Source organism: Festucalex cinctus, chromosome 14 (genome assembly GCF_051991245.1).
Source record: "Festucalex cinctus isolate MCC-2025b chromosome 14, RoL_Fcin_1.0, whole genome shotgun sequence".
NCBI lineage: Eukaryota > Metazoa > Chordata > Actinopteri > Syngnathiformes > Syngnathidae > Festucalex > Festucalex cinctus.
Window position 1 is genome coordinate 22,123,173 of NC_135424.1, and position 24,030 is coordinate 22,147,202.

At 40.8% G+C, this 24,030-nt stretch overlaps 1 protein-coding gene across 3 annotated transcripts in view; it reads right to left on the reverse strand.

Moving 5' to 3' along the window:
• birc6 (baculoviral IAP repeat containing 6) overlaps positions 1-24,030 on the reverse strand; it is a 94,795-nt gene that overhangs the window by 67,686 nt on the left and 3,079 nt on the right. For all 3 annotated transcript variants that reach the window (XM_077494419.1, XM_077494418.1, XM_077494417.1), the window contains exons 2-21: positions 21,725-21,906; positions 20,939-21,076; positions 20,026-20,219; positions 16,427-16,538; positions 16,102-16,184; positions 15,760-15,985; positions 15,485-15,654; positions 14,809-14,867; positions 13,035-14,672; positions 12,415-12,564; positions 12,114-12,339; positions 8,120-8,280; positions 6,715-6,846; positions 4,502-4,633; positions 4,217-4,383; positions 3,931-4,064; positions 2,709-2,870; positions 1,889-2,020; positions 1,713-1,810; positions 1,480-1,627 (exon numbers count right to left, since the gene is read on the reverse strand). In XM_077494419.1, coding sequence (XP_077350545.1) covers positions 1,480-1,627; positions 1,713-1,810; positions 1,889-2,020; positions 2,709-2,870; positions 3,931-4,064; positions 4,217-4,383; positions 4,502-4,633; positions 6,715-6,846; positions 8,120-8,280; positions 12,114-12,339; positions 12,415-12,564; positions 13,035-14,672; positions 14,809-14,867; positions 15,485-15,654; positions 15,760-15,985; positions 16,102-16,184; positions 16,427-16,538; positions 20,026-20,219; positions 20,939-21,076; positions 21,725-21,906 — 4,444 coding nt within the window. The remainder of the gene's footprint in view (positions 1-1,479; positions 1,628-1,712; positions 1,811-1,888; positions 2,021-2,708; positions 2,871-3,930; positions 4,065-4,216; positions 4,384-4,501; positions 4,634-6,714; positions 6,847-8,119; positions 8,281-12,113; positions 12,340-12,414; positions 12,565-13,034; positions 14,673-14,808; positions 14,868-15,484; positions 15,655-15,759; positions 15,986-16,101; positions 16,185-16,426; positions 16,539-20,025; positions 20,220-20,938; positions 21,077-21,724; positions 21,907-24,030) is intronic.

Consider the following 24,030-nt stretch of genomic DNA (forward strand, 5'->3'; position numbering starts at 1 on the left):
ACATGGAAAACAGGCTAGACAGGGGCTCTCAAGGACCGAACTTGGAGACCCCTGTGCTAAAAGAACATTATGAGATTCTTCATTACTCCAGTCCAGAAAAGATACTGTGGCAATGGAGATACTTGGAGAGACCGTGGGAGAAATGGAGCTAACCATTCTCAAATGTATGGACCTGCCAGGTTATTGAACAGTACTAAAGTGAGATCCACAAACATGTCGAAAATGTATTTGGGAGACTATTACCTTCAAACGTTATTGTATTGTTTGGGTTATTTAGAGCAGGTTGGTCTACGAATTATGAAAAATTGTTTAATATATTATCTAGAGCAACCAGTAACAAAAATCTATAACGAGAAAATCGTTCAAGGTGGATCCACCAACTCTGGAAGAATGGATAAACATTGTGCATGAAATTTACGTTATGGAAAAGCTGTCATATTCCCTCAGGGTTGATTTGGACAAATTTTACCGGATGTGATCCAAGTGGACACATTATATAAAACCAATCAGGTCTGATTTCAGCTGATGCTCCACAAGGGAGTATAGTTCCTTGTTGTTCGTGAACATCTCAGAGGAGAGATGGGTTTGATGTGCTACCTGTTCCTTTTTGATGACTTTATTTAATTTAAATTATTTATATATATATATATATATATATATATATATATATTTGGTTCTACGGAGCCCCTCTGGTGTCAGGGTCTGAATTATTATTTTTTTTGCTAATCTGTACCCACAGTTTAGCAATCTGTACCCAGAGTTTAACAAACTGGGTTACTAAACTCTGGGTACAGATTGTTAAACTGTGGGTACAGCTTACTAAACTGTGTGTACAGATTAGCGAATGAAAAAAAAATTCAGACCCTGACACCAGAGGGGCTCCGTAGGTTTCTGAAACTTTATCACCATAAAAAAAGAAAAGTGGGAAGTACAAGCTAAAATGACACGAAGATTTAAATGTCAAATGGAAATATGTTGCAATTTTCCACTAAAAAGAACTTTCCAAAAAAAAAAAAAAAAAAACATTTGATGCAGAGGTGGCTCCGGCATCTGGTTCGGATGCCTCCTGGACGCCTCCCTGGGGAGGTGTTCCGGGCATGTCCCACCGGCGGGAGGCCCCGGGGAAGACCCAGGACACGCTAGAGAAGCTATGTCTCTTGGCTGGCCTGGGAATGCCTTGGGATCCCGCCGGAGGAGCTGGTTGAAGTGGCTGGGGAGAGGGAAGTCTGGGTTTCCCTCCTGAAGCTGCTGCCCCCGCGACCCGACCCCGGATAAGCGGAGGAAAATGGATGGATGGATGGATGGATGGACATTTGACGCATTACTCAAATTTTCCAAGATGGAAACATTACAAATGTAATAGAAATACAAAACTAAATTGGAAATGAAATACCCTCGCATTTTGGTTGTATTAATTGATTTCAGATTATTAACATCGAAACCATATTTTTAAATGAGTAGTGATTAACTGGAAAATACCTGGTCTGCAGCAGTGCCTCCATTGGGGTGAGTCGGTCTTGCAGCTGTCTTGAGATGGCCGTGAGTAAGGAAGCGCAGGCAGTGCTACAACCTGCCAGGTCCTCTTCCTTTACATAATTCAGCAAAACAAAGTACCAGAACACCGAGCCTGTAAGAATATATTCAAAGATAAAAGACAATTAGATAGGGGGATGGTTCATATTGCTGTATCGTGCTGCTTATCGGCTACATACCGCCTGTTGCTGCAGCAGGCAAGTAGGGCATATTGTCCAGCAGAGCCTTCAGAAGACTCGTTACAAAACCTTGTTGACTGGGATCACCTTTTCCATTGCTTCGACAAGAAGAGCACAATATTATGCGGACATGAACCCACAAGAACATCAAGAAAGAAATCTACAATGTCTCTCACCTGATGCAAAGTGCAAGAAAGCGTGCGCACTTGTGAGCTATGCTCCGACCGGCCTCAAAGAAACACACTGCAACAATATCCATTAGCCTCAATCTGGTTTTGGCCAGCAACCCCTCCTTTCCTTCTCGTAAGCTAAAAAAAGTCATGAGGATAACATGAGTAAATTGCTAATGATGAAATGTGTGCAGAGGAATAATTTTCAATTTTCCATAATTAGTTACCCTACTTGTATAACTCAATTTAAAAAAGAAATCAACTGAGATGATATGGTTGCACAAGTGTGCACACCCTCATTACTGGAAGTGTGGCTGTGTTCACAATTAACCAATCACAGTCAGTCATGCAAAATGGGGATCATCACAGACCTGCCACCATTTAAAGTCTGTTAAAAGCCTGTGCGCACATGTTCAACCACAATATATCAGTTGTTTATTTTTACTTTAGTTCTTCCCAATGTTTTTGTTTGTTTTGTTTTGTTTTTAAACTTTGAAAAGTTTGGATATTATTTATTTATTTATTTATTTATTTTTTTAATAATCACAAAAACCTGGCATTTGAAGAAGAGGGGTGTGAAGAATAAAACCATCAGTGGTACCTTGCCTTACAGGTTTAAATCATTCCATGACCATGCTCCTAATTCTAAACAATAGTAATGAATCTCTAATAAACTTTCTCCATTGGTAATGACAACACTTTTTCAGGAATCGATAATTATACAATCACTTGCACTTTTCACCTTCTTGGGAGCCATAGAGATGGCTAATTTGCCAGAAAGCATTGCTCGTGATCAGAAGCAATATTGGTGACAACTTGGTCATACCTGCACGGTCCATTGGAAAAAACGCCAGCCAGCCAGCACAAGATGTCAAGAATGAGGCCTTGGGCATGTTCTGTGGAGAGGCCATCCTCGGTCCGTTGGCACAACGCATCCAGCAGCTTCTCATGGAAGTCTGGAAACTGCAGCATTGCGCAACGCTGGACCCTTGAATGCAAAAGGAAGACATGTTACAATTTAGCTAGTTACAATGTTATTTATACAAAGCACCACGATGCTACAGTTGTTTAAACTAATGATTTGCAGACAATGTCTACCAGTTTTAAACAGAACAATTTGAGTGTCAAAGTATGCTATTTACTATGCGGAACATATATACTCACAAACGGTTTGGGATATTCAGCATTTTGGTGACATTTCTGGATGAATCAAAACTAAAATGCACTATCACCTTTACGTATGAACTTAATTCAACCTTATCAAAACATGCAGAAGGCAAATGTCCAACTATTCCTTCCATATTTTAGTATTTTGTGCACATCTTGTAGCCGAATGACAAAATTCCCTAATGATGCTTGATCCATGAACATGGTTTAATACAATTAGAATTGGTATTTAAAGAGACCTCTCAATCACAGGATTTTCTCACAAGTAGTGGCCACTGATCTTAAAAGTGTCACAGACTTTCATCAACTGGTAGCAAAAATGATGCTGCGGATGTGTTGAAAATTAAAAATAATTGCAAAAATTGTTACTGTTCAGCTCTTTGAGAACAGCAAGTTGTCTAAAACAATATTGAAATATTTAACAGTTGGACATGTGCGTTCACAGGTTTAGAGAAGGTAAAATCAGTTTACTAAAAAGGTATCGTGTATTTGAGATTAATTGTAGACAGTAGACAGTATATATTTAACGAGTTATATATATATATTAAAAAAAATTAAAATAAAAAAAAAACATTATGAAGGCAAACAAAGCTTTAAAAGTACAGTGGGCAACTTAGCTATTTGTAGGGTATAAGGACCAAGCTCGTGAACCATGAACAGAGAATTTCTGCAAATAATTGACGCTCCCAAAAAAGTGATAATTACCTATGCTAATCATTTAAGCCATAAATAAATCAAACTATCCAAAAATACATTACCCTTAAAAACAGTAAACAGCTTAATGCCAAGCACACGTATACACAATTTGCGAATATAAAAACAAGAAAATACTGGGTCCACTGTAACTTCAACCTGCTGCTCTAGACTTCAATCTATTTTACCTCTCTTTGGGAATAGATGTCTTTTTGAACCTTCTGATTGTAACAGATACTTCCTGCAGCAGGTCACAACCTCTCAAGTTTTCTACTTTCTTGGAAGATGCTTGACCATCTGGTTTAGCTCCAGACACCTTGTCCTGCAAAAAAAATAACTATCTCATCCATCTTCAAAAAACTGGCATATGTATAATGACCATACTCTCTGGCTTATCGCCTTTGATTGTATTAAAAGAGTGAACAAATTTGATATCACGAAAAATATTTCAGAAGAGTGCCTTCAAGTCAGTACCTTGGAAGCCTGAGCTCTCTGAAGCAGAGTGGACAACGAGTGTGATTTGGAGCACTGGGGTTTGGCATTGGGCATTCTCACAACAGGTCGGGGACTGTCCTCCATGGTTTTGTCACTCGCTGCTTTGATATGAACCAGGAAAGAGCGGTACTTTCCACCAGCCATGCCTACAGACAAGGCATAAACTGGACTGAAGAACATGGATACACTCAACTACATGCATTGGCTTTGGCAATTCTTGATGGCCTCATATTAGATTTTAAACAACGTTAAGCCTTTTCATACCTTTGACCAATTTTGGGCTGGTGAGGCTAAGCATGCCAGCGTGACCTGAGAGATCCAGCCCACTAGCAAGCCACACTGGTCCACACAAGATGTCCTCCTTGTGCTCTTCTAAGAATGGACACAACATGGAGCCTACAAAAAATACATTACATAATGTGTTACACATGGTGAACATAAACAGCCCTTAAATGCAAGTGTTGTGTGCAATATAGTTTCAGTTCCAAAATCATTATCATTTTTCTTGTATGTCAGCTTTTACAGGTTATTATAAAGCCACGTTGTTTAGATATTTGTAGTTATTGTTTAATACATTGATGGAGACTTTTTCCTGTCTGGGATTGAAATTTCCTACTGTGTTTGAATACACCTCCTGTTTCGTGCCGAAAGTAAGCCACAACAGTGTTTACTCCTGTTAAAATCCTCTCCATTTAGATAGCCATGAAGTACTAGTGGTGTAATGGATAAATATTTGTAACCCTTAATTTTATATTGTCATTAGTGCTGTCAAAGTTAAAGCGTTGATTAATTGATTAATCACAAGAAATATTTTACATAGATTAATCACACTATTAATTTTGACCGCAGATGATCCTTTTGCTTGACAGCGGATGGTTACGTTAAAGGTAGCACAGATTGTGTTGAGCAATAAACATAACTACATCCATTAAAGTAAAACATTTAATTAATGTTTATGTATGACATTCAGAATATCAAAAGTAATTAACTGATTAACGCAAGTAATTAATTGATTAGAAAAAAAGGAGGATGAGAGTGTGCAGTGGAACAATAAACATCTTCATAACATTAAATGTAGAAAGAATCAACACCTAACTGGTGCTCTTCAAATCTGGCGGGATGAAAATGTTGATAAAAAGCCTTTCTAATCAAGTGATTCGTCAAGGTGATACAAAATTCTAATATGTGAGTAATCTGATTAAAAAGAATTATTTTTTGACAGCTTTAAGTCGTGATATATACTAACTGTTATCGTGAATGTATGCAATTGAAATTGTGATATGAATTTTGGGCCATATCTCCCAGCCCTACGTTGCACCACTTCAAAGTACACATCTAGACCCGGATATTTATTCATTTACAGGTGAAGGATATACCCTGACGTGCATCATAGACGGGCTTCCACATTGTAACAGCGAAAGCGTTGTGCGCCAGCCCCATCTGATACATATTTGTTGTTTTATAGCAGTAAAACATTATTTAACTGTTAACAACTGTTCTGAAAGTATCAAAACCTGTAGGTCATTAAGTATGATGAAAAAACTTTGTAAGGATGGTATGAGAATGATCTATTCTTTGAAAATATAATCAGAGATTTATTTACCAGTCTAATGACGTGGATGAGTGTTGAATGTTTGCTATTCTTTTCCTTTGTTCATGATTTCATGTTTCCTATTGGATGATTTGTGTTCAAAACCGCTTTTTGTACTCTGTATTGTTTTACTGCTGTTAGAATGACGAGGGCAGATGGTCATCCTCTGAGCCCGGTTTGCCTGAGGTTTCTTCCTACAATTAAAAATGAAGTAGGGAGTTTTTCCATACCACTGTTGCCGTTGTGCTTGCTCAGAGGGTACGTGGCAAGTTTAGCCTTGGCGTGGCGCGCCTTGTGGCGACTAGTCCTTATTTAGTGCTTCACAAAATGTACAATTATTAAATTATTATTTATTTCTTCTATTTTGTAGTGCTAGAGGGGTAGACACAGAAATGAAAAGCTTTTGCTTCTGTCTACACCCTTTTGGTTTTATATTTATGTATGGAATTTGTTCTCTGTTTTTTGTCCATGTTCATTTTTTATTTTTTTTATTTTCCAATGAACCAGATAAAATTTTCATTCATTTAGATGTTTGAGCTGTCATAAAATAAAAAAATAGTAGTTTGAAAGTCAATGTTGTGCTTGAAATATTTTACAAAAAGCTCCATTTCTATATTTTTTTTTGTCAGAAACTCGAATTTAAACAAAACGTAGCTATATTCTAACGTTGATAACTAAAGAACAGAAGAAGATAGAAATACACTTTTTTTCTGCAGAAAGAAAGGAGTCTAATCTTTCTTTTGGTCGGTTTTATGTTTAAAATCCAATAAAATGGTTGGTATTGAAGGGGTTGCGCCAATGAAAATGGCTGGGAGTAAATGAGTTAATGACAACAAGCAATAAATAGAAATTGATGAATGAAGGTATGGGTGAAATAAATTCTTACCAGATGTGTGCTCTATGTCCATAAGTTGGATGTCCTCTGTGAAGTCGTGCATCAAAGGCCGACCATTCTTCTCCCCATTTGCATGGAGGGTATTGGAGAGGGGGAATGTGATCTGTCTATCAACGGCGGTCTCTGTCAAAGAAGTGCATTGTTAGGTGATCAAGGGCTGAAGGGTGCAAGGGAGGATGTGCCCATCGTCGGGACGGTGTATAAATTCAAGTGAGGTGCAAGATGCAGCGTTTGTAAACAGCAGTTTTCAGATCTTATTCTTAATTGGATACAGGTCACGACTTTGATTTGGCCAATCTTGGATTCAAGTAACAACTTTGACTTAGCCATTCTAAGACCTGGATATGTTTAGTTTTCAACTATTCCATTGTAGATTTTGGAAAGGGAAAGTTGACAAGCATGTACTAACAACTATTTGGAGCGAGCCAGCATGCAACCCAGCGAGCAGGAGCAGCGAGAACGGCGAGCAAGAGTGGCTAGCAGGAGAAGCAAACGAAAGCTAGCAAAGCAAGAGCAAAACAGGGAGACAAGCAGCGGGAGCCTGAGACTCAGCTACGACCACTTGCTGTAGAGGTTAAGTAGCTGCTGCTGACTAGTGGGGCTTGAAATTTGTCTGAAAGCAGCACTCACAACTATGCTTTACACGATCATCTGCAGTATGAACACTCATCCGTACAAACATCTGACCTATAGATGGAATTCATTGCTGTCATGGGATGATACAATCATGCGATGGTCAGAGGGTCAAATGGTCAGAACACACTTTGGTAGATTCTCTACGGATATTCCTTTGTTAGTTCAAATTCGACGTTTGACATTCCATGCGCCCATAAACAGCACACATTGTGGGGTACATGACATCATGCAAATATCTATAGGTCATTAAAAGCCTAATATGAGCTTGCGCTAGCGGGAAGAGGGCTCGTGAGATTATTGAGTAAGTTGTAGTAACAGCTTTGAATTTGTATTTGACTCGTTTAATCCCACTTAAAACAAAAACATATATACAAAAAAGGTTTGTCAAATTGCACATGCAAAAGTGATTTCGGTAGCCCTTTCATGGAAGAAGACTGATCTTCTGTGTTTCCTCAAAGACATTTGCAAACATCTGTTTTTTAACCTTGGAAAACAATGACCGAACCGGTAACATAGACATCAATTCACAAATACAAACATCAATTCCCCACTTTTTTTTTAAATCACTATAAGAATACTAAGTATGAAATAAGCACCAATGACTGGTTAATAAACAGTAATCAGAGGGAAAAATGTTTTTGTCATACACTTTAATGCAAAATTTAAATGAATCCGATTAGTCGATTAATCGATAGATTCTAAAAAAAAAATTCGATAGTGACAGCACTAAAGAAATCCTAGCAATAACAAATATTCTTACCATTGACTTTTCCCAGGCCAGGTGCTTTATTCTTCAATAAAGTGATCTGGATCTGAGGAATGTTGACAATGTTGGCATTCAGGACAAACTTGAAGTCCACATGGCCAACCATGCAAGCCTTAGGCAGCACCAGTTCAAAGACATGCTCATCCCAGCTGGAACTACAGAGACAACACACAAACATCTTTGCATCACCTGCTGATAAATTAACATAGTCATACCCAGTGTTCACTCTAAGCTGCGTGTGTGTGCAATCGCGCAGTGCTCTTACCCTCTCATCACACAATAAATGTCTGCAGCGCATTTAAAAAAATAAATAAAAAAAAAGCAGTATACTGAGCTGTATATTTACTGCTTGTATTTTTTACATGATCTTCCTATAAAGAAATTGAAAACTTTATATAGCACATGTGGTTAACGGAGTTAAAAATGTGGCAAAAAAAATTAAAGCTTAAATGCAAGGGGAACATGCATGTCGTGTCGTGGGACGAAGCGGCTCCATCCAAAATGAACAGGCAACACAAGACTACGGTGACGCTGACCGGCACATACCACGCACACAACAGGACACCATTCCCACTTCCCTTCTGTTTCAATAGCAGTTTGGGTGCACTTTTAGTTGTTCTACTGTAGTTTGAAGCATATACCTGTATAGATAAATTATACAAACACTCACACAGCAAGGACGAGACTAGAGCGACCGCTCCATTCTCAAGAAGTCCAAATATGGGCGTAGTTTACGAGCCCTTTAAATGAGGCTCTTCACGGCTTTCAGAAATGTTCACGTTTTAATAAAAGTCATTTTCCATTATTTTTTGAGTGGACAATTTGGGACAATAATTACACAAATTGTTTTAGGACTTAAGCTTAAAATGACCTGTGTGATTAAAAACAAGCAACAAACTAGGGCCGATTCGAATCGTGTAACAAATTTGATACATAAGTGGTTCGAATTTTTTCTGTAACATACATACATCATGTAATTTATGATCTTGTTTTTTTTTTTCTTTAGGTGTGATACTGGTCTGGCCGCCATGTGCATGTCTGATGTTGCCAAGGGCTTACTGTATATAAATGGACTAACAGGTTTACATATGGGTGAAAGAAAAAAAAATAATTCATTTGACTGAAACCGTTATTGTTAAAATGACTGCGATCAAATTTTGCAGTGCAGCGGTTTCACTGCACTGCAAAATTTGACATACGGATCCTTTTTAAATAAAATCATACATGACAAGTGTATATCTTGTCCAAACGGGGAGACTTTCAAGCACAAAATAAAAAGGCAGAAAAAAAGTGCAATGGAGTCATTAAAGTAAACAGTAGGTGTCAAGAACAACAGGGCCTGGTGCGGTGATTTAAAAAAAAAAAAAAAAAGTAGTCTACTCTTGTGCATTTTAGGCATGAAAACGATTCAGGGATGAAAAAGGTAAAAAGTACACAATTGTTCTAAAGGATACAGGGGCATGTTCCCTTGGAAGAAAATGTTAAATTAATCAATTTGATGTATTTAAAAAAAAATATATTAAAAGACAGTATCAATTAGAGATAGACCGATATGCTTTTTTCAGGGCCGATACCGATACCGATTATCGGTAGTCAAGGAGGCAGATAACCGATATTTGAAGCCGATATTCATTTGCAGTAAAAGTTAAAATGTTGGCACCAAATTTTTGAATAATGCAAACCCTAACCATTCTTTACAATGGATTCTCACACTGCACTTTTCATTTTACATCCTTCCATCTGCAATAAGACGTTGGTGGCGGGGGGAGTTAAATGTGGGGGCCAACGTGACATTACCTTTTATAGCATTTGGGATACTTGTAGTTTTATTCTATAAATGTCATATTTTTATATTTTGAAGTAATAGGAGGAATCCTGTCATTCAAAATGTGCATCAGCTGTGGCATTACTTATTACTACAGCAAAAAAAAAAAAAAAAATTCCATGAGAAAAACTATTCATCCCTGAACACCATACAGTTCTTGTAGACCTTATTATGATTATTGTTATTGTTACCATATAGACAGTATTGATAAGCTTAGGATCTTAAATCGAGAACAGCAATATCATGCTACTCCTCTCTACAAGAGAACTGTCAAAAGACAGCTTCAGGATACAACACACTTCATCGTGTAGTTTACTGCCACTTAGGATGCCCCAATCAACGCAGAAAAAGGTAGAGTAAAATAACTTGGTTATAATAATAGTAAGAATAACTTGGTTAAACAGACATTGTTGCGGTGGACCGCTGCCAGTTTCTGCTGTTTAATGTGTTTTACACTTATAGACACGTGTGTGTGTATATGGGCACACTATTCTCTCACTACTGTACTGTATCACTTAATGGCACAGATTTACTTGTCTAAATAATAACTGGGCTGCAACATTGCTAATTCACATTAACAAGCACTATCTTAGCTGTCCACATGAATAGTTACTAACACACGAGAAAGTTATACAACACACCAAACATGAGCTCATTATTCAAAGTATGATGCACATAACGAAATTACATCACTGAACATTAATTGCAGCCGACTACGGCCGTAAATGTTACATATTAGTGGCATCCATTGAGAGGATAATGTCCCAACTGACGGCAGACATGACGTGAAAAGAGAGACAAAACGAGCAAATAAGCACACTATACTTTAGCGCACTTCTCTACTCATGCCTAACATACGGAAGAGAACACGTTTGTGTAGTTAAACGGTGTTTGAGACACTTAATTTGTTACGGAGCGGACTTTAACGAAGTGCACAACGAGCTGTCAATCAAATCGACGTCGAAGCTTAAGGCACACAACGGCAAACCAGTGCGACAAATAAACACAATATAAAGTAACTAAACGCTATTTAGTGTCACTGTGGCATCTAACTGCATAATAACCGCTATGCAACAAGTAGTGGACGTGACCCAGAATGCAATGTGTGTGTCACGAGAGGTAAATATAATGACGTTACTCTACTCTTAACATGGAATTAGACAATATAATAATGACAACTGTTAATATTTGGAACCTTTCTAACAAACATTGTTTACTTAATTAAGTGAAAATGTGTGTGATTCCCTCCCCGAGTAGTTCAAGTAGCGAATTAGCTACTGGGTGTTAGCCTACATGCTAAGCTGAACACACCACTGTTAGCTAGCGGGGATTCAATGCAAGGCAATGCAGCTCCATTCATATAGTGCATTTAATACACAACATAATTCAATGTGTTTAGCTTATCATGGTGAAAAGCTTGGCGGAGTCTCTTCTCTTTTAACATACCTTCGAAGCATGTGTCTCGTGTTGTGTCCGTGGGTGCGTGCGTGACCAGCTACTGTGATACACGGCATACACTACTGATTGGTTCTGGCTCTTGCACGGCTCACCAATCAAATGCTGCTATGGGCGTTACGTTGCTGGAGTTGGACTCCATAACAGACAGACGCTTTGGGCTGCATTCGAAGCGAGAAGACGGAGTTTTAAATGGATCGCTTATATCGGCCGTCAGATTAATAAAACAGGCCGATACCGATATGTACCAATATGTCAAATCTCGGCCCCGATTATCGGTCTCTCTCTAGTATCAATAAATAATAATCTATTTATACGTGGTCATATTATGCTGTTGGTTAGGTTACTTTTAAAATATATTCCGAGTTTCTAGTGTCCTGTTAAAAAAAAAAATAAAATTGTAGTTAGTAATGTAATGTAGTTAGTAACTACCATAATAATAGCAATGCAACTTGAGTAATATTTATGACTTTTAAATTAATCCAATTCCAAATATGCTGATAAGGACAAAATAAAAAAATCACTACAATACAGTGTACCCCCACTATTTGCATGGGATAGAGAACACATTTTACCGGAGTGGGTCACATGTATAAGTCAGTGGATGTTGCTCACCGTACTCGGTGGAATGCTCAATAAGTTTATATGAATGCAGACACAGAAAATTAGAGGGAACACTGGTCATACCCAGTTACCACAGTTACACACCTATCACTCTGAAGCTTCCAGGTGCGGGTGTGCTGGGCTGCATCTCCATGGTGCTGCTGGTGAAGATGCTGTGGATGGCGCCGCTGCTGCTGCTCTTGCTGTACCTCCACCCAGCATGGCGGCACAGTGGCTGAGAAGCGGGGCGTCAACGTCTCAAAGCGCGTCAGCTCCACAAGCGACATTAGGCTTTCTGTGGTCAGCGGTTGGTCCACCAGGAGTTCTATTCCTGTGCAATAATTAAGCTTGTATGGAAAATCAAGACGAAATATTAAAGAATCTAAACTTACAACGCAACTTCTACCTGAGATCCCAGGACTTGCAGGATTGGAAGAAGGCCTGGCCCACTCCAGCAACAGTTCAGCCCCTTTAGAAATGGGGCCATCAATAAACATGTCTGCATCATCTATATCATCGCAAACACCTCCAATTTGAAGGAAATGAAGCTCTCCACCTGTAGAGAAAGAATACATTAAATACTAACATACTATAATGCTCTTTGAAAAATTTGAAAAGTACTCTATACAGGAACTGTACCAATACAGTAAAGGTGACAATATATTGCACATGAAAAATGTCAGGCACCAACTGTCATGGCATGTGACATTCTAAAATGATTCAATTATTGCCAAAGTAGATTATGACCATTTAAGACTACAATTCTATGTACATATATGAATGTGATCTTATTGTGATGAATGTTCATCTGCATGCATTTGCCCTGCAAGTAATAATGAGCCTAGGCCATCTATCGGCAATTACAAACCTTTAGGGTTGAATTACTCGCAGATTTTCACTACTGTGAATAGCAGGGATTCACTGTACAATAACAACACCCTATTATCAATTATACTCATAAACACACAAGAACGCCCTTTCTATCCCAGAGATCAGCAGTGATGCTGATAAAATTCAAACACTTACCCTTAGTGCATGCACACAGGCGGTCAGTCCCAGAACAATAAGTTACAGAGACAAAAGGGTCTATCTCTTCTGCTGCTCCCTCTTTCTTAGGTGGTTCCACCTTGGCTCGAACCTCCAATGTGGACAGGTCCAGGATCAAAATATTCCCACCCTGTGTAGTCACAACTAAGTGGCCCAGGCCTACCACTTCTTGTTTCTTGGACTCTTTATGACTGGTGGAGGGACTTGTAGCAGTGGCACTACTGCTGCTTGTGGCTGTTCCACACGCAGAACGAGTTAAAGATGCAGCAGACCCTGCCAAGCCAATTCCAAACCGTGATGTACCATTTTTTGAACCAGAGGGAGCCTCCTCTGGTGTCTCCTCACTGTCATCTTCCCTGCTATCAAGCACATCTGGAGGAAGCAGTATAAGGGAGGTAATTGCATCACAAGGCTGACATATCTGCTGCACCTTAACAGGTTCTTCATCCAAGGTTACAATACGTGTAGAGTAGTTGAGCTTATAGAGTGCAAGATAGCCTCCACCGCTCTGGCACGTCTGCTGTTGGTCCCCTGAAGGCAGGATGAAGGTCGATTGAGGACGTGTGCCCTCTTGGTGGTTGCCTTCTACTCCATTGGCAACTGGATGCCGGGAGTCCCCCTTCTGCTGGCTGCACAGGGCAGAGTGTAAGCGATTGAGATTGTTGAGGGCTTCCACTTGGTTCGCCGCACTCAGAGAGTCCGCGTTGCATGGCTGCAGCCCAACTAAAAGGTGTACACCGTCCCAGCATGGCGTAATTGAGTCCACGCAAAGATTCTCCTCTTCTAGCTGTTTGGGCAACCTCAAACATTGGACTAGTGTTCCAGGTCGAGGCGGGGTAGAAGTAGTAGCAGCAGCTAATGTGTTCCATTTGTCCATCTGACCATCAAAGCCAGCGAGATTAGTTGGAGAGTCTGCAAACTGTTGAATGTACGTGATGGGAGGATCCTGGAGAAGAAGCTGCTCATGCGAGTCAAACTCCATCTCGATAATTTGTGGCACGGTGAAGCTCTCGTCATGGAGACCTTTGCTCATTAGGTTGTTCATCTGTGCAAACACCTGCCCTGAGGTCTTGTCATCTGTCTCTCTGATACTATATAACAACAGCACAGGTATAGTCCTGTGCACAGATGACACAGAGGAGGGACTTGGAGCCTGAGAACCTACCAAGTTAGAAAAGCACTGTTCCTGGGCAGCAGTCTGGGAATTACACATATCAATTTCCATGGGACCTTGGTCCTGCATAGGTCCTACTTGGAAGGGCTCAGGGCCCTGAGTCCTACAGTGACTATCAGACACCCTGCGAGTTGAAGATGCGACTGTGGGATGAGGTCCAGCTGTGGCGTTACTAAATGCTGTGCGGTAACTGAGCAGGCCTCCGGCCAGCAAGCAGGGGAAAGGAATGTTGTGCTGCTCGGGGACCTTTTCCTTTGCTTTGGCCTGGTTGTGAGCCTTGGCTTGATTCAGTGAAGGATTTGCACCCAGCTCCTCCAGGTCTTTGACTGTGTCTTCCAACACACTGGCCACCACCTCCCACTGGAGTTTCTCTGGCTGCTGGAGCACACTGAGCGCTGTCACTCCTAGGCTTACATCCATGCTCTCCCACTGGGACGGTTGGCCTGTAAGAGAGGCAAAATACATTTGAAAAAGGTCCAGACATCTTCAAATTTAGATTAATAATGTCAACGTTGAGGGCACTATCTGACAAATGGAAGTTAAATTACCAAAATTAATTGCTTTGTGAGGGCAGCATACCTGTTACTGACTCAGACCGGGAATGCTCATCGCTGTCTGAATCCTCCAACTGGTCATCACTTTGATAAAATTAATAAATAAACCGTAATCAAGAAATATCCAGAATACAATGAAGCAACTCAGAAAATGAAGTCAATCGCTTACATTATCAATAATCACCAAATTGTTAAGAAAAGCACAATACATTTCTTTAAAGGGATACTTTCCTTATTTAGCCATTTTTGGCAGTCAAACAATATGTTGCCTATAATAAATTTGATATTTTGCAACTTGCTGTCAACTGAACATGACATCACAAGGGCTCAGGTAACCAATCACAGCTCAGGTTTGGTCATGTGACATTCACAAGCTGAGCTGTGATTGGTTAGCTGAGCCCTTGTGATGTCATTTTCAGTCAACAGCAAGTTGCAAAATGTGTTTTTAAAGGTACTAATTGTACATGAAAAACAATGAAACTATCAAATTAATCATAGACAAAATATTAACTTTTTATTGCTATAATGGGCTAAATAAGTTAAGTATCCCTTTAATGTTTAGTTTTCCATGCCGTTAGGAAGCTATTTAGATTTAAGCTTAGGAAAATCTTCCTGACGTTCAAGGTCTCTTTGTTCAGGCATTATCCCTTACAGATATATAGTAAATTCAAAACTTTAACATTCTAGAAATGTGGGCTCACCTGTCTCCCTCAAGCTTGGGCAAGTCTGAGCAAGAAGACGACTCCTCAAGCCAGGCCAAAGTGGGTCTCCGAGACTCTGTCAGCGTCTGCTGGCTGTGCTCACCACCACACAGTATCAGTTGCCTCAGGATGGCAGGGTCATATGGGTTAATGTCAAACTTCAGGTGCACCTGTTTACAATAGCACACTTATAGGTACGAGCATCCAATACAAACATTTTTGACTGAAACTCTTCAGCCAAGGCACAGCACGGATGATACGATGAATAATCTGACCTTCATCATTTTGGAGACATCCCAAATACAGATCTTGCCTCTCTTTGTTGCCACAGCCAAGAACTGTGGGCAGCTGCCAAAGCCGTAGCAGGCAATTTTGTCTGAGCTGTCAGGACTGTTGGGAAACTGAGCAGGACTGGTTGCCAATGTCACTGACAAGGGAACATTTTGTGTGTGCTCACCCTTTACAAATGGACAATTAGGGGAGTGTCGCTCATGTTCAGACCTAGGGATAGAGGAGACATGCTAAATTGCATACATACACACAATGTTGTGTGTGTAGAGAACACACTTCAACACCGACGTGGTCAAATAAATTCTGTAGTCAACGTATACACTCACCACGGCTCATCTGTTGGTTCCCAACATACCAGACATACACTACAGGTAAAACACATGGCTCTGTCATCCCCGGATGAAGCAGGCTATGGAAAGAGAAAGAGGGTCAAGGTAGTTTATAATCACTTGCACGGCTGTACTACCAATTCAGTGACTTCAGACATGACTTGATGAGATCAGTGTGTTTCATATATTTTCTGCTCATGTTAAATAAACTTTAAAAGGTCAGCATCATCTTGTACTGGTACCATAAACCACCATTTACGATTAATTGAGCAAAAAGAGGTGTTAATCACAGAAGTGATAACTGTAAAGTTTCTGAACCCACCTGGTGGTAAAACCCTGCCTGAGCCATCGGATCAGGTTGAGCCCACCTGTACCCAGCATGTGGCCATGATGTAAACGTCTCCCTCCTGTTGGCCTCGCTGTACATTAAAGATCTACAGGGAACATAAGCAGCATCATAATACGATCTCATTTACAGGAAATGCTGCAAAGTACACTTGATTCAAGCTGACAGTGTATAGAAAGAAACAATGCCAAGGACCTGAACATACTGCTGAATTATTCATTCACTAATGTTCTACCCCTCATACAGTTCGGGGTCACAGGTAAGCTGGAGCCTTTCCCAGTGGAATTTAGGCAAGGCAGCACCACACCCTGATCACCAGCAGAACTCTGACCGCATCCCGGAGGAAGCAAGGGATGTTAAGGCGAGTGATGTACCATGTCTCCATCATTTCAGGCGGCCGACCGGAGATGCAGCCGTAAGGCGGTAATCCACGAACCAGTTGGTTGACAGGGCTGTAGAGTGCTAACCTTGCTCTGCAAGCTGAACTCATGCTGCACTTGTAAGTTCACAAACGCCCGAGAATCCATCTTGTACAGAGCCCACTCACTTTCACCGATACGAACCATGGGTGGTTTTGGCCAATTACAAAGAAACATTGTGCTTGGGGACGGGATATGCAGTTATGACAAAAACAACTTGCGCTGAGTCCATGTCAAACAAACAAACCTAAGTGGTGACACCGGTGGACGACTGCATGGATGCTGCAATTAATACGGTCCTCACTATATTGCTCAGTTTCCTTTCTGAAGAAGAACAGCAAGAGGCACTTTGTGCATTTTTAGCTAGAAAAGATGTTCATACTTTTTTTTTTCTTTTTTTTCCCTATGACGACATCCACATCCATTGCCGTCAATGATCAAAACAAAAGTTTGGTAGACGTGCACAGTTGACGCATCGTCCAACCAGCTCAAAGCATTGTACAGAATGTCCCGCGCCTTTCCCAAGCGCAACAGTGGAGCAGTCTCAGATTTGATATTGTGGAGAACTCCCTTGAGTGAATCACAATTATAAATCTGTCTATTTCCAGGAAGGCTACTACCAAGCTGAAGTAGGGGCCCTTTCTGACTTTTTTTTTTTTTTTTTTTTTAACTGTGGGAGCCCAGTAGTGTCTGATGCATAAAGGCAGGCTATAAGCAGAATGTGACTTTGGAGGTTACTGTCTGAGGCACAAACGCTGTTCAAAAAGTTTGGTAGGGCTATTCAGAACGGCAAAAAGGAAATTCTGATCAGAACTGTGGGACTTCTGGTAAAGAGATTTTACCAGGAATTTGAAATTCAGATTGAGAATGGGCAGTGTGCTGTTCCACATCAGGTCTACACACTTAGCAGGGTTTAGCATGATCCTGGAGTTGCATGGGAGTTTACCCAACCAGGCTACAGTTTATGCGATTTGCGGGTTTGGAGGTGTTCAATCTTGCCCTTCATGGCTGTGGAGGGTCTTCTGGGAGTATGGGTTACTGGAACCCCTAATACAGGCCTTTTAATCCCTGTGCAACTGGTGCCAAAGCTTGGTCTGCAATGCCGGCAGTAGGGCTGGGCGATATGGCCAAAAAATAAAATCTCGATTTTTGCAGTCATTCAGGACGATTACGATTTTAATCTAATACATCCAACAAACGTTTATTTAAAGGTTTCACTTATTCAAAAATAATTTGTGTGCAAAATGTTCAGACATTAGTAACGTATACTAATTCTAGATTAGTTTTAATATAAACTTAACATTCATAGTTTGTGCTTAAATGCCACAATTAAGTAGTCGGTAGCTATTGTAAACATGTCTTGTAAACCACCCATCCAGCTTTCTGCCACTTGTGCAAAATTACAACACATAAAAGCATTTGGATATAACAGAACATAAGAACAACAGCTTTTTCTAATCCAGAAGACAAAACTCGATTTCACGATTTAACAAATTTTCAACGATTCGATTTTTTATAATGACGATATATCGAATTAACTACATTTATTGCCCAGCCCTAGCCCGGCAGTAAAGTGGTTTCCTTTCCATTGAGGAATTTGAACTCCACCAAAAGCTTCCTTTCTGCAATGATTCTGTTCATTACCTCTCTGATTAGGTGGCACTGCTGTGGTTCTGATGGCTTTATCAAGCCGTGATCTTCAGCTATCACTGGAGTGATGGTTCGTAGAACAGTGTAAAGCAGTTGGGATGAGAATCAGAACCTCCACGTCTCAGACCGTACTTCCTTTATCGGAGCAGGGTGTGATGCAATCTCCAGATCAGGGATAAGATCCTGCCCCAAGTAGAGGAGTTCAAGAATCTTGGGGTCTTGTTCACAAGTGAAGGAAGAATTGAGCACAAGATCGGCTGGAGGATCAGTGCAATGCCTGCAGTGATGCAGACTTTGAATCGGCCTGTCGTGGCGAAGTAGGAGTTTAGCCAAAAGGAGAAGATCTCAATGTGCCAGCCGATTTACGTTCCCACCAGGAGTGATGTTCAACAATTTATGTCAGTCACTTTAATGATTTTTAGAATGTTCTTATGGTTGAGGTAGAGCAAAAAGAAAGTAAAAATAAAAGTAACTTACAGTATGGAATCATAGTGTAATACAAATGAAGGTAATTAAGTGTAATATTTTGGCATTGATAAGTACAATATGCTGTATATTGTACTTATCAATGCCAAAATATTACACAAAGAAGCTAACTTTTGTTAGACAGAGCAGAAATTCTTCTCATGCTAGTTTGACCAAAAGCTCCCAAATGGTTAATAGAGGAGTTTGTTCTTTCTTTTTTTCCCCCTGTGTATGTGTGCGTGCGTTTGCGTGCGTGCGTATATGTGCGTGCGTGCGCGTGCAAATATGTATAAATTTATACTCATTAATTCACCTAAAACCTTATAAAAATCCCATTACCCTTCACCTTAACCAGGTACTTCAGTCTCCCCAGAGTCGTGAGGTTCAAATGGTCAGGAGACCAGAGAAAAGGTCAGAAAAGATAAAAAGAAAAGAAAGATAAATCAAAGTGAAATCCAGCACCGATCAAACACTTCCTGCCTTCCCCATGGTTACAAAAACAAGGTCTTACGCCAACCCCAGAAGCCTCTAAATTCCAACAAATTAACGAGATCTCAATAGACTAGAGGAAAAAGGAAGGAGGGAAGGATCGATGAGGCAGAGTGAGATCCATAGAAACCAGTACATCTAGTCCATCAAAGTGAAATCCAGCACCAACCAAACCCCTCCTGTGTGGTTACAAAACCAGAGTCTTATGCCAACCCCAGAAACCTCAAACTTCCAATAAATTGAGATCTCAAGTGACCAGAGGAAAAACTAAAGAGAGGAAGGAGGGAAGGATAGGTAAAGCAAAGTGAGATCCACAGACACCAGCACCCACTGATTCAACGAGCTGCGGGAGGGAGAGGCGAATTCTGTTTGAGTTTCAGTGGATGCTGGTGCGATGGATCTGGCATGTATAAGGACCGCCACCAAAGAAAGAAGTCGTCAACCGCGGCCCAGCAAAGCGAGCACCGCCCCCCCGGAATCCCCCAGGCCGCGGCAGCACCAAGGCCACCCCCACGCCACCCGAGTTTGTTCTTTCTTTTGCAGATTACTCACCTATCTACAGAGCGCCCAGGCCCTACCCCCAGCTCAGGTCGGGCGCTTGACAAGAGGTAGGAAAGTCTGTCCATGATGGATGAGGCCACAGACAAGGCAGCAATGTTCTGGTTGATCTTCTTGAGCTCACTGACAATGGCACTGGCAACCAGCTTCAGCACATGGTGAGGAAGCTGGAAGGTTACTGTCGCCCACTGAGAGAAAGAGGAGGAGGGAAAAGACAATAGAATTTCAGGATTATTGAAAAAAATAAGATTACTATGCATACAAATGTACTATATAAACATGGAAGAAAATGACAAATTACAAAGTCAATGGTTTTGTTCTTCTCGTTTCACAGGTGTCATTATCTTTTATTTAGTAAATGATTAACATGTATTCATTGATTCATTTACACCTGCATTGTGATGTAAACAATGTAGTTCTTCAATGAAATCTTCCCACCCCATACATAGTTTAACTATTCCAACTAGGGACGAGTACCGATACCCTAACCATATTTCAAGGTATTGGTACTCACAACAGCAGCCGTGTGGGAGTCTTCAGTTTTTGGTAAAGGTAAATACCATTTAGATAACGAATGTCAAAGTCCGGTCCTCGAGGGCTGGGGTCCTGCATGTTTTTGAGGTTTCCCTACTCCAACACACCTGATGATGATGGCGATGATCAGGATCATTATCAGGCACCTGCAGAGCTTGTTGATGAACTGATCATTTGAATCAGCTGTGTTGAACAAGGGAAACCTCTCAAACATGACTTCGGCTCTCGAAGACCGGACTTTGACACTACTGATAGATCATTGCATGATTACCATGAAATTAAGCAATTCTGGATTGGCAAGACTTTTACTCTCATGCTGAACCGAACTCCTGTGATACAACAGAGCAGGAAGTTGAATGAAGCTGACACCAACCTTGGCCACTTTGTGATTGGCTGCTGTCTCATGTGAGGTATTCTTCAGGCCTTCTTTTAGCTGTACGATAAAGAGTTCGTAGCCCTTTGTATTAGAAATGTCAATCTTTTCCTGGCAGGCTGACAGCAGATGTTGGGCCTAAGTAGACAAAGCACATATGGTCAAAACAATACAGATTTGATTTCTTACTGTGGCCACAATTTTCTCTTGCTTCGTGAGCACATGTAACATAGCAAGCAAGGAACATGGGTTTGCAATCATAAAGACATGTAGGTCTGAAAAAGAAAGAAAAAAAAATACACCTCTGTTCACACACTGTCGCAACACTTTTATAGCGTTTCAATACTGACAATGACATTTGTTTCACTTTACAACACTGATGTCAGCATGGCTGTATGGATACGACAAGCATGTAAAAAGATCATAGCAAAGATAAGACCTGAAGCAAGTCTATCCTCAAATACAATAAAAGCACAAGTAAAACAGAAACAGTACAACACAGAAATGCAAAATCTTTAGCACCTGCATCTAATGTCCTGTCTTATAACAACCAGGACTGCCACTAATTACAACAATTACAGTCAGCATGCTGGTCAGTTGTATATTTAGTCTTTGTTTGTTTCCTTGCCTGTCTGTCGGATTCTATAGGTAGTGAGCGCTATCGAGCCGCGCCTGAGTACTCATTGGTGTGAACACATATGAACACTTCTAGTGTTAGATTTAACACTTAAACAGTGTTAATCTAAGACGAGCGAGTTGGCTGTGTAAGAAGTCACATCCTTGTACCTCAGTGACAGGAAGCTCCATCTGAACCAGATCCTCGGGTTTGGTCACTGGAGGTTGGAGGGCTGTGTCCAACAGCAGGATGCCATTTAGGTCCTTCCTGCATCCTACTGCATAGTCGTCAACAAAAAGCACCTTATCCACAGCAGGAAAGTACTGACATCTGACGCGACCGCCGGGTTTAACTAGAAAAGCAGCAGAGGAAAACAGAACATAATCAGGGTGGCATTACACAGATAAAATACGGCAATAAACTGCTATATACAATACATTTGATGCTGTAACTTTTCAGTTATGTATTTGGACTACTGTCCAATCCCAATAACGCTTGTTCTGGCCTCAGTGTAAAAATGTCTTCAAGTAAACCTGACCGTGGAGTGCTCAAGTGGCATGGCACACTTAAGCAGGGTTTTTCCTATGTACAAAATTGGGAGGCTACCACCTCCACCTAATTTGCTCGCCACCTCCAGCCTGAGTGACTGACTGAGCTTGGCAGCAACGTGTTTTAACGTGCAGTTGCAGTGTTGCGCCAATATGGAGGTGTAATATCAACAGCAGTGCACCAAAAAGACCTGAATCAGCAACCGAAGAAGAAAAAGCTTCTTTACAAAAAAAAAAACACTTTATTGTACCGAAGAAGAAACAGATCACGGAGCAACCGTTTCGCATGCGCAGGCAGGGTGGTGCGCTCCAGCCATCGCCAATGCCATAAACACATTTTATACAATTCAAACTTTGTAAGAGGAAATCAAGGCTAAATTCATGCACTTGAGTCATCACATCTATCATTTTTTACCATTCCTACATATTCCATCAGTGGCTGGGAACTCAAATCATACATGGTGCTCTTTTTTTTTTTTTTTTTTAATAAAAACATGAGCTTACTTTTGCTTGGGTAAGACATTTATCTGTCCAGCAAGTGATTCATTTTTGCATAAATTTCTATGAAAAAAATGTGTATTATAACTTCAATTGTAACATTTTAAAACACATTATCTAGCCTGGGGCTCCCTCCCCGGCCCGGGCGTCGGGCTCCGGGGGCCGGGCGGGGGTTTGAGGCCTCCCCACTCCGGTAGAACTCCTGGCACCCCGGGCGGGCTCCGGTGGCCAGTGGGCTGTCCAGTAGCCCTGCTGCGCTGGCCCTGTCCGCCTATCGTGGTGCCAGATGGGTGGGGTGGGGGGCGGGTGTGTGTGTGTGTGTGTGTGGGGGGGGGGGGGGGAGTTACACCCACACCTACACCCGCCGGGTTGGGTGAGGCCCCGCTGGTCGCTCCTCTTACTCACTTCACTAGTTTTGCACTATACACTTTGTAAAATTGAATTCAAAATTTATCAAATGAAACAACTGACTATGTAACTGACTGGCATGTTGTACGACAATAGTGTTTAAGAAAGACACAAATTTTTTCACAGAAAGTTCTTAAGAAGACATTTGTATTTGTTTAAAAAAATGCACTAAATTACTCTCTGAAGAAGACTTTTGCCATTGAAAAAACAAAACAAAACACAAGTTTATGTCTTGAGTAGCTTTATCATGGACTTGTTTCCTGACTAATATATCGATAATCGTGGTATCTTGTTTATGAGCTAGCTTGTATGCAAACTTAGCTTGTAGCAGACGTGGCGTCATGCATGTTGCAATCATGTCCCTGATCAATTGCTGAAAAGAGACTGATTCTGTCCTCTTTCATCTAGAACTGCTTAAACATCAAAGCGTATGTAGGAATGAAGAATGTTGATTTGTTGTGGTTGTATTGCTGTTAATGTTTCATGTTATATTTTGTTTTTTTTGTCTTTCTGTAAAGCTCTTTGTGACAGATAAGGCTATTTTAAAGCGCTATATAAATAAAGATGACTTGACTATGTATGTAGTAGTGGATGATTTTTTTTAATGATTGTAATAAAAACAAATGTTGCGGGTCGCAGCCGAGCCTTCCACTTAAATAAGAGCTCTAGCCAGCCGCAGCACGCAGCCCATGCCCATGGTCATGGCTCCAATTTCGGGTATGGCGGCTTTAGTGACCGGAGGAAGCTGTCCAGTGAGGACTGCTAGCCGTTGACTCTGAGATGTGGCCAAAATGAATGAGATATGATGTGCTCCATTTGAGCACTCGTGGTGAGTTTCATGTGAAACCATGAAGGTAATGTTTCATACACAGTGCAAATGCAAAATGTTTCTAGTCTCTATTGTGCATTTTTCACAATGGCGCTCGCTGGCTGTCGGGCACCTGGTTGTCTTGTTGGTAAACCTGGAACTAGATTTTTCATCTACATGTGAAAGCTTCTGTCAGGATGGTACCACCTCAGCC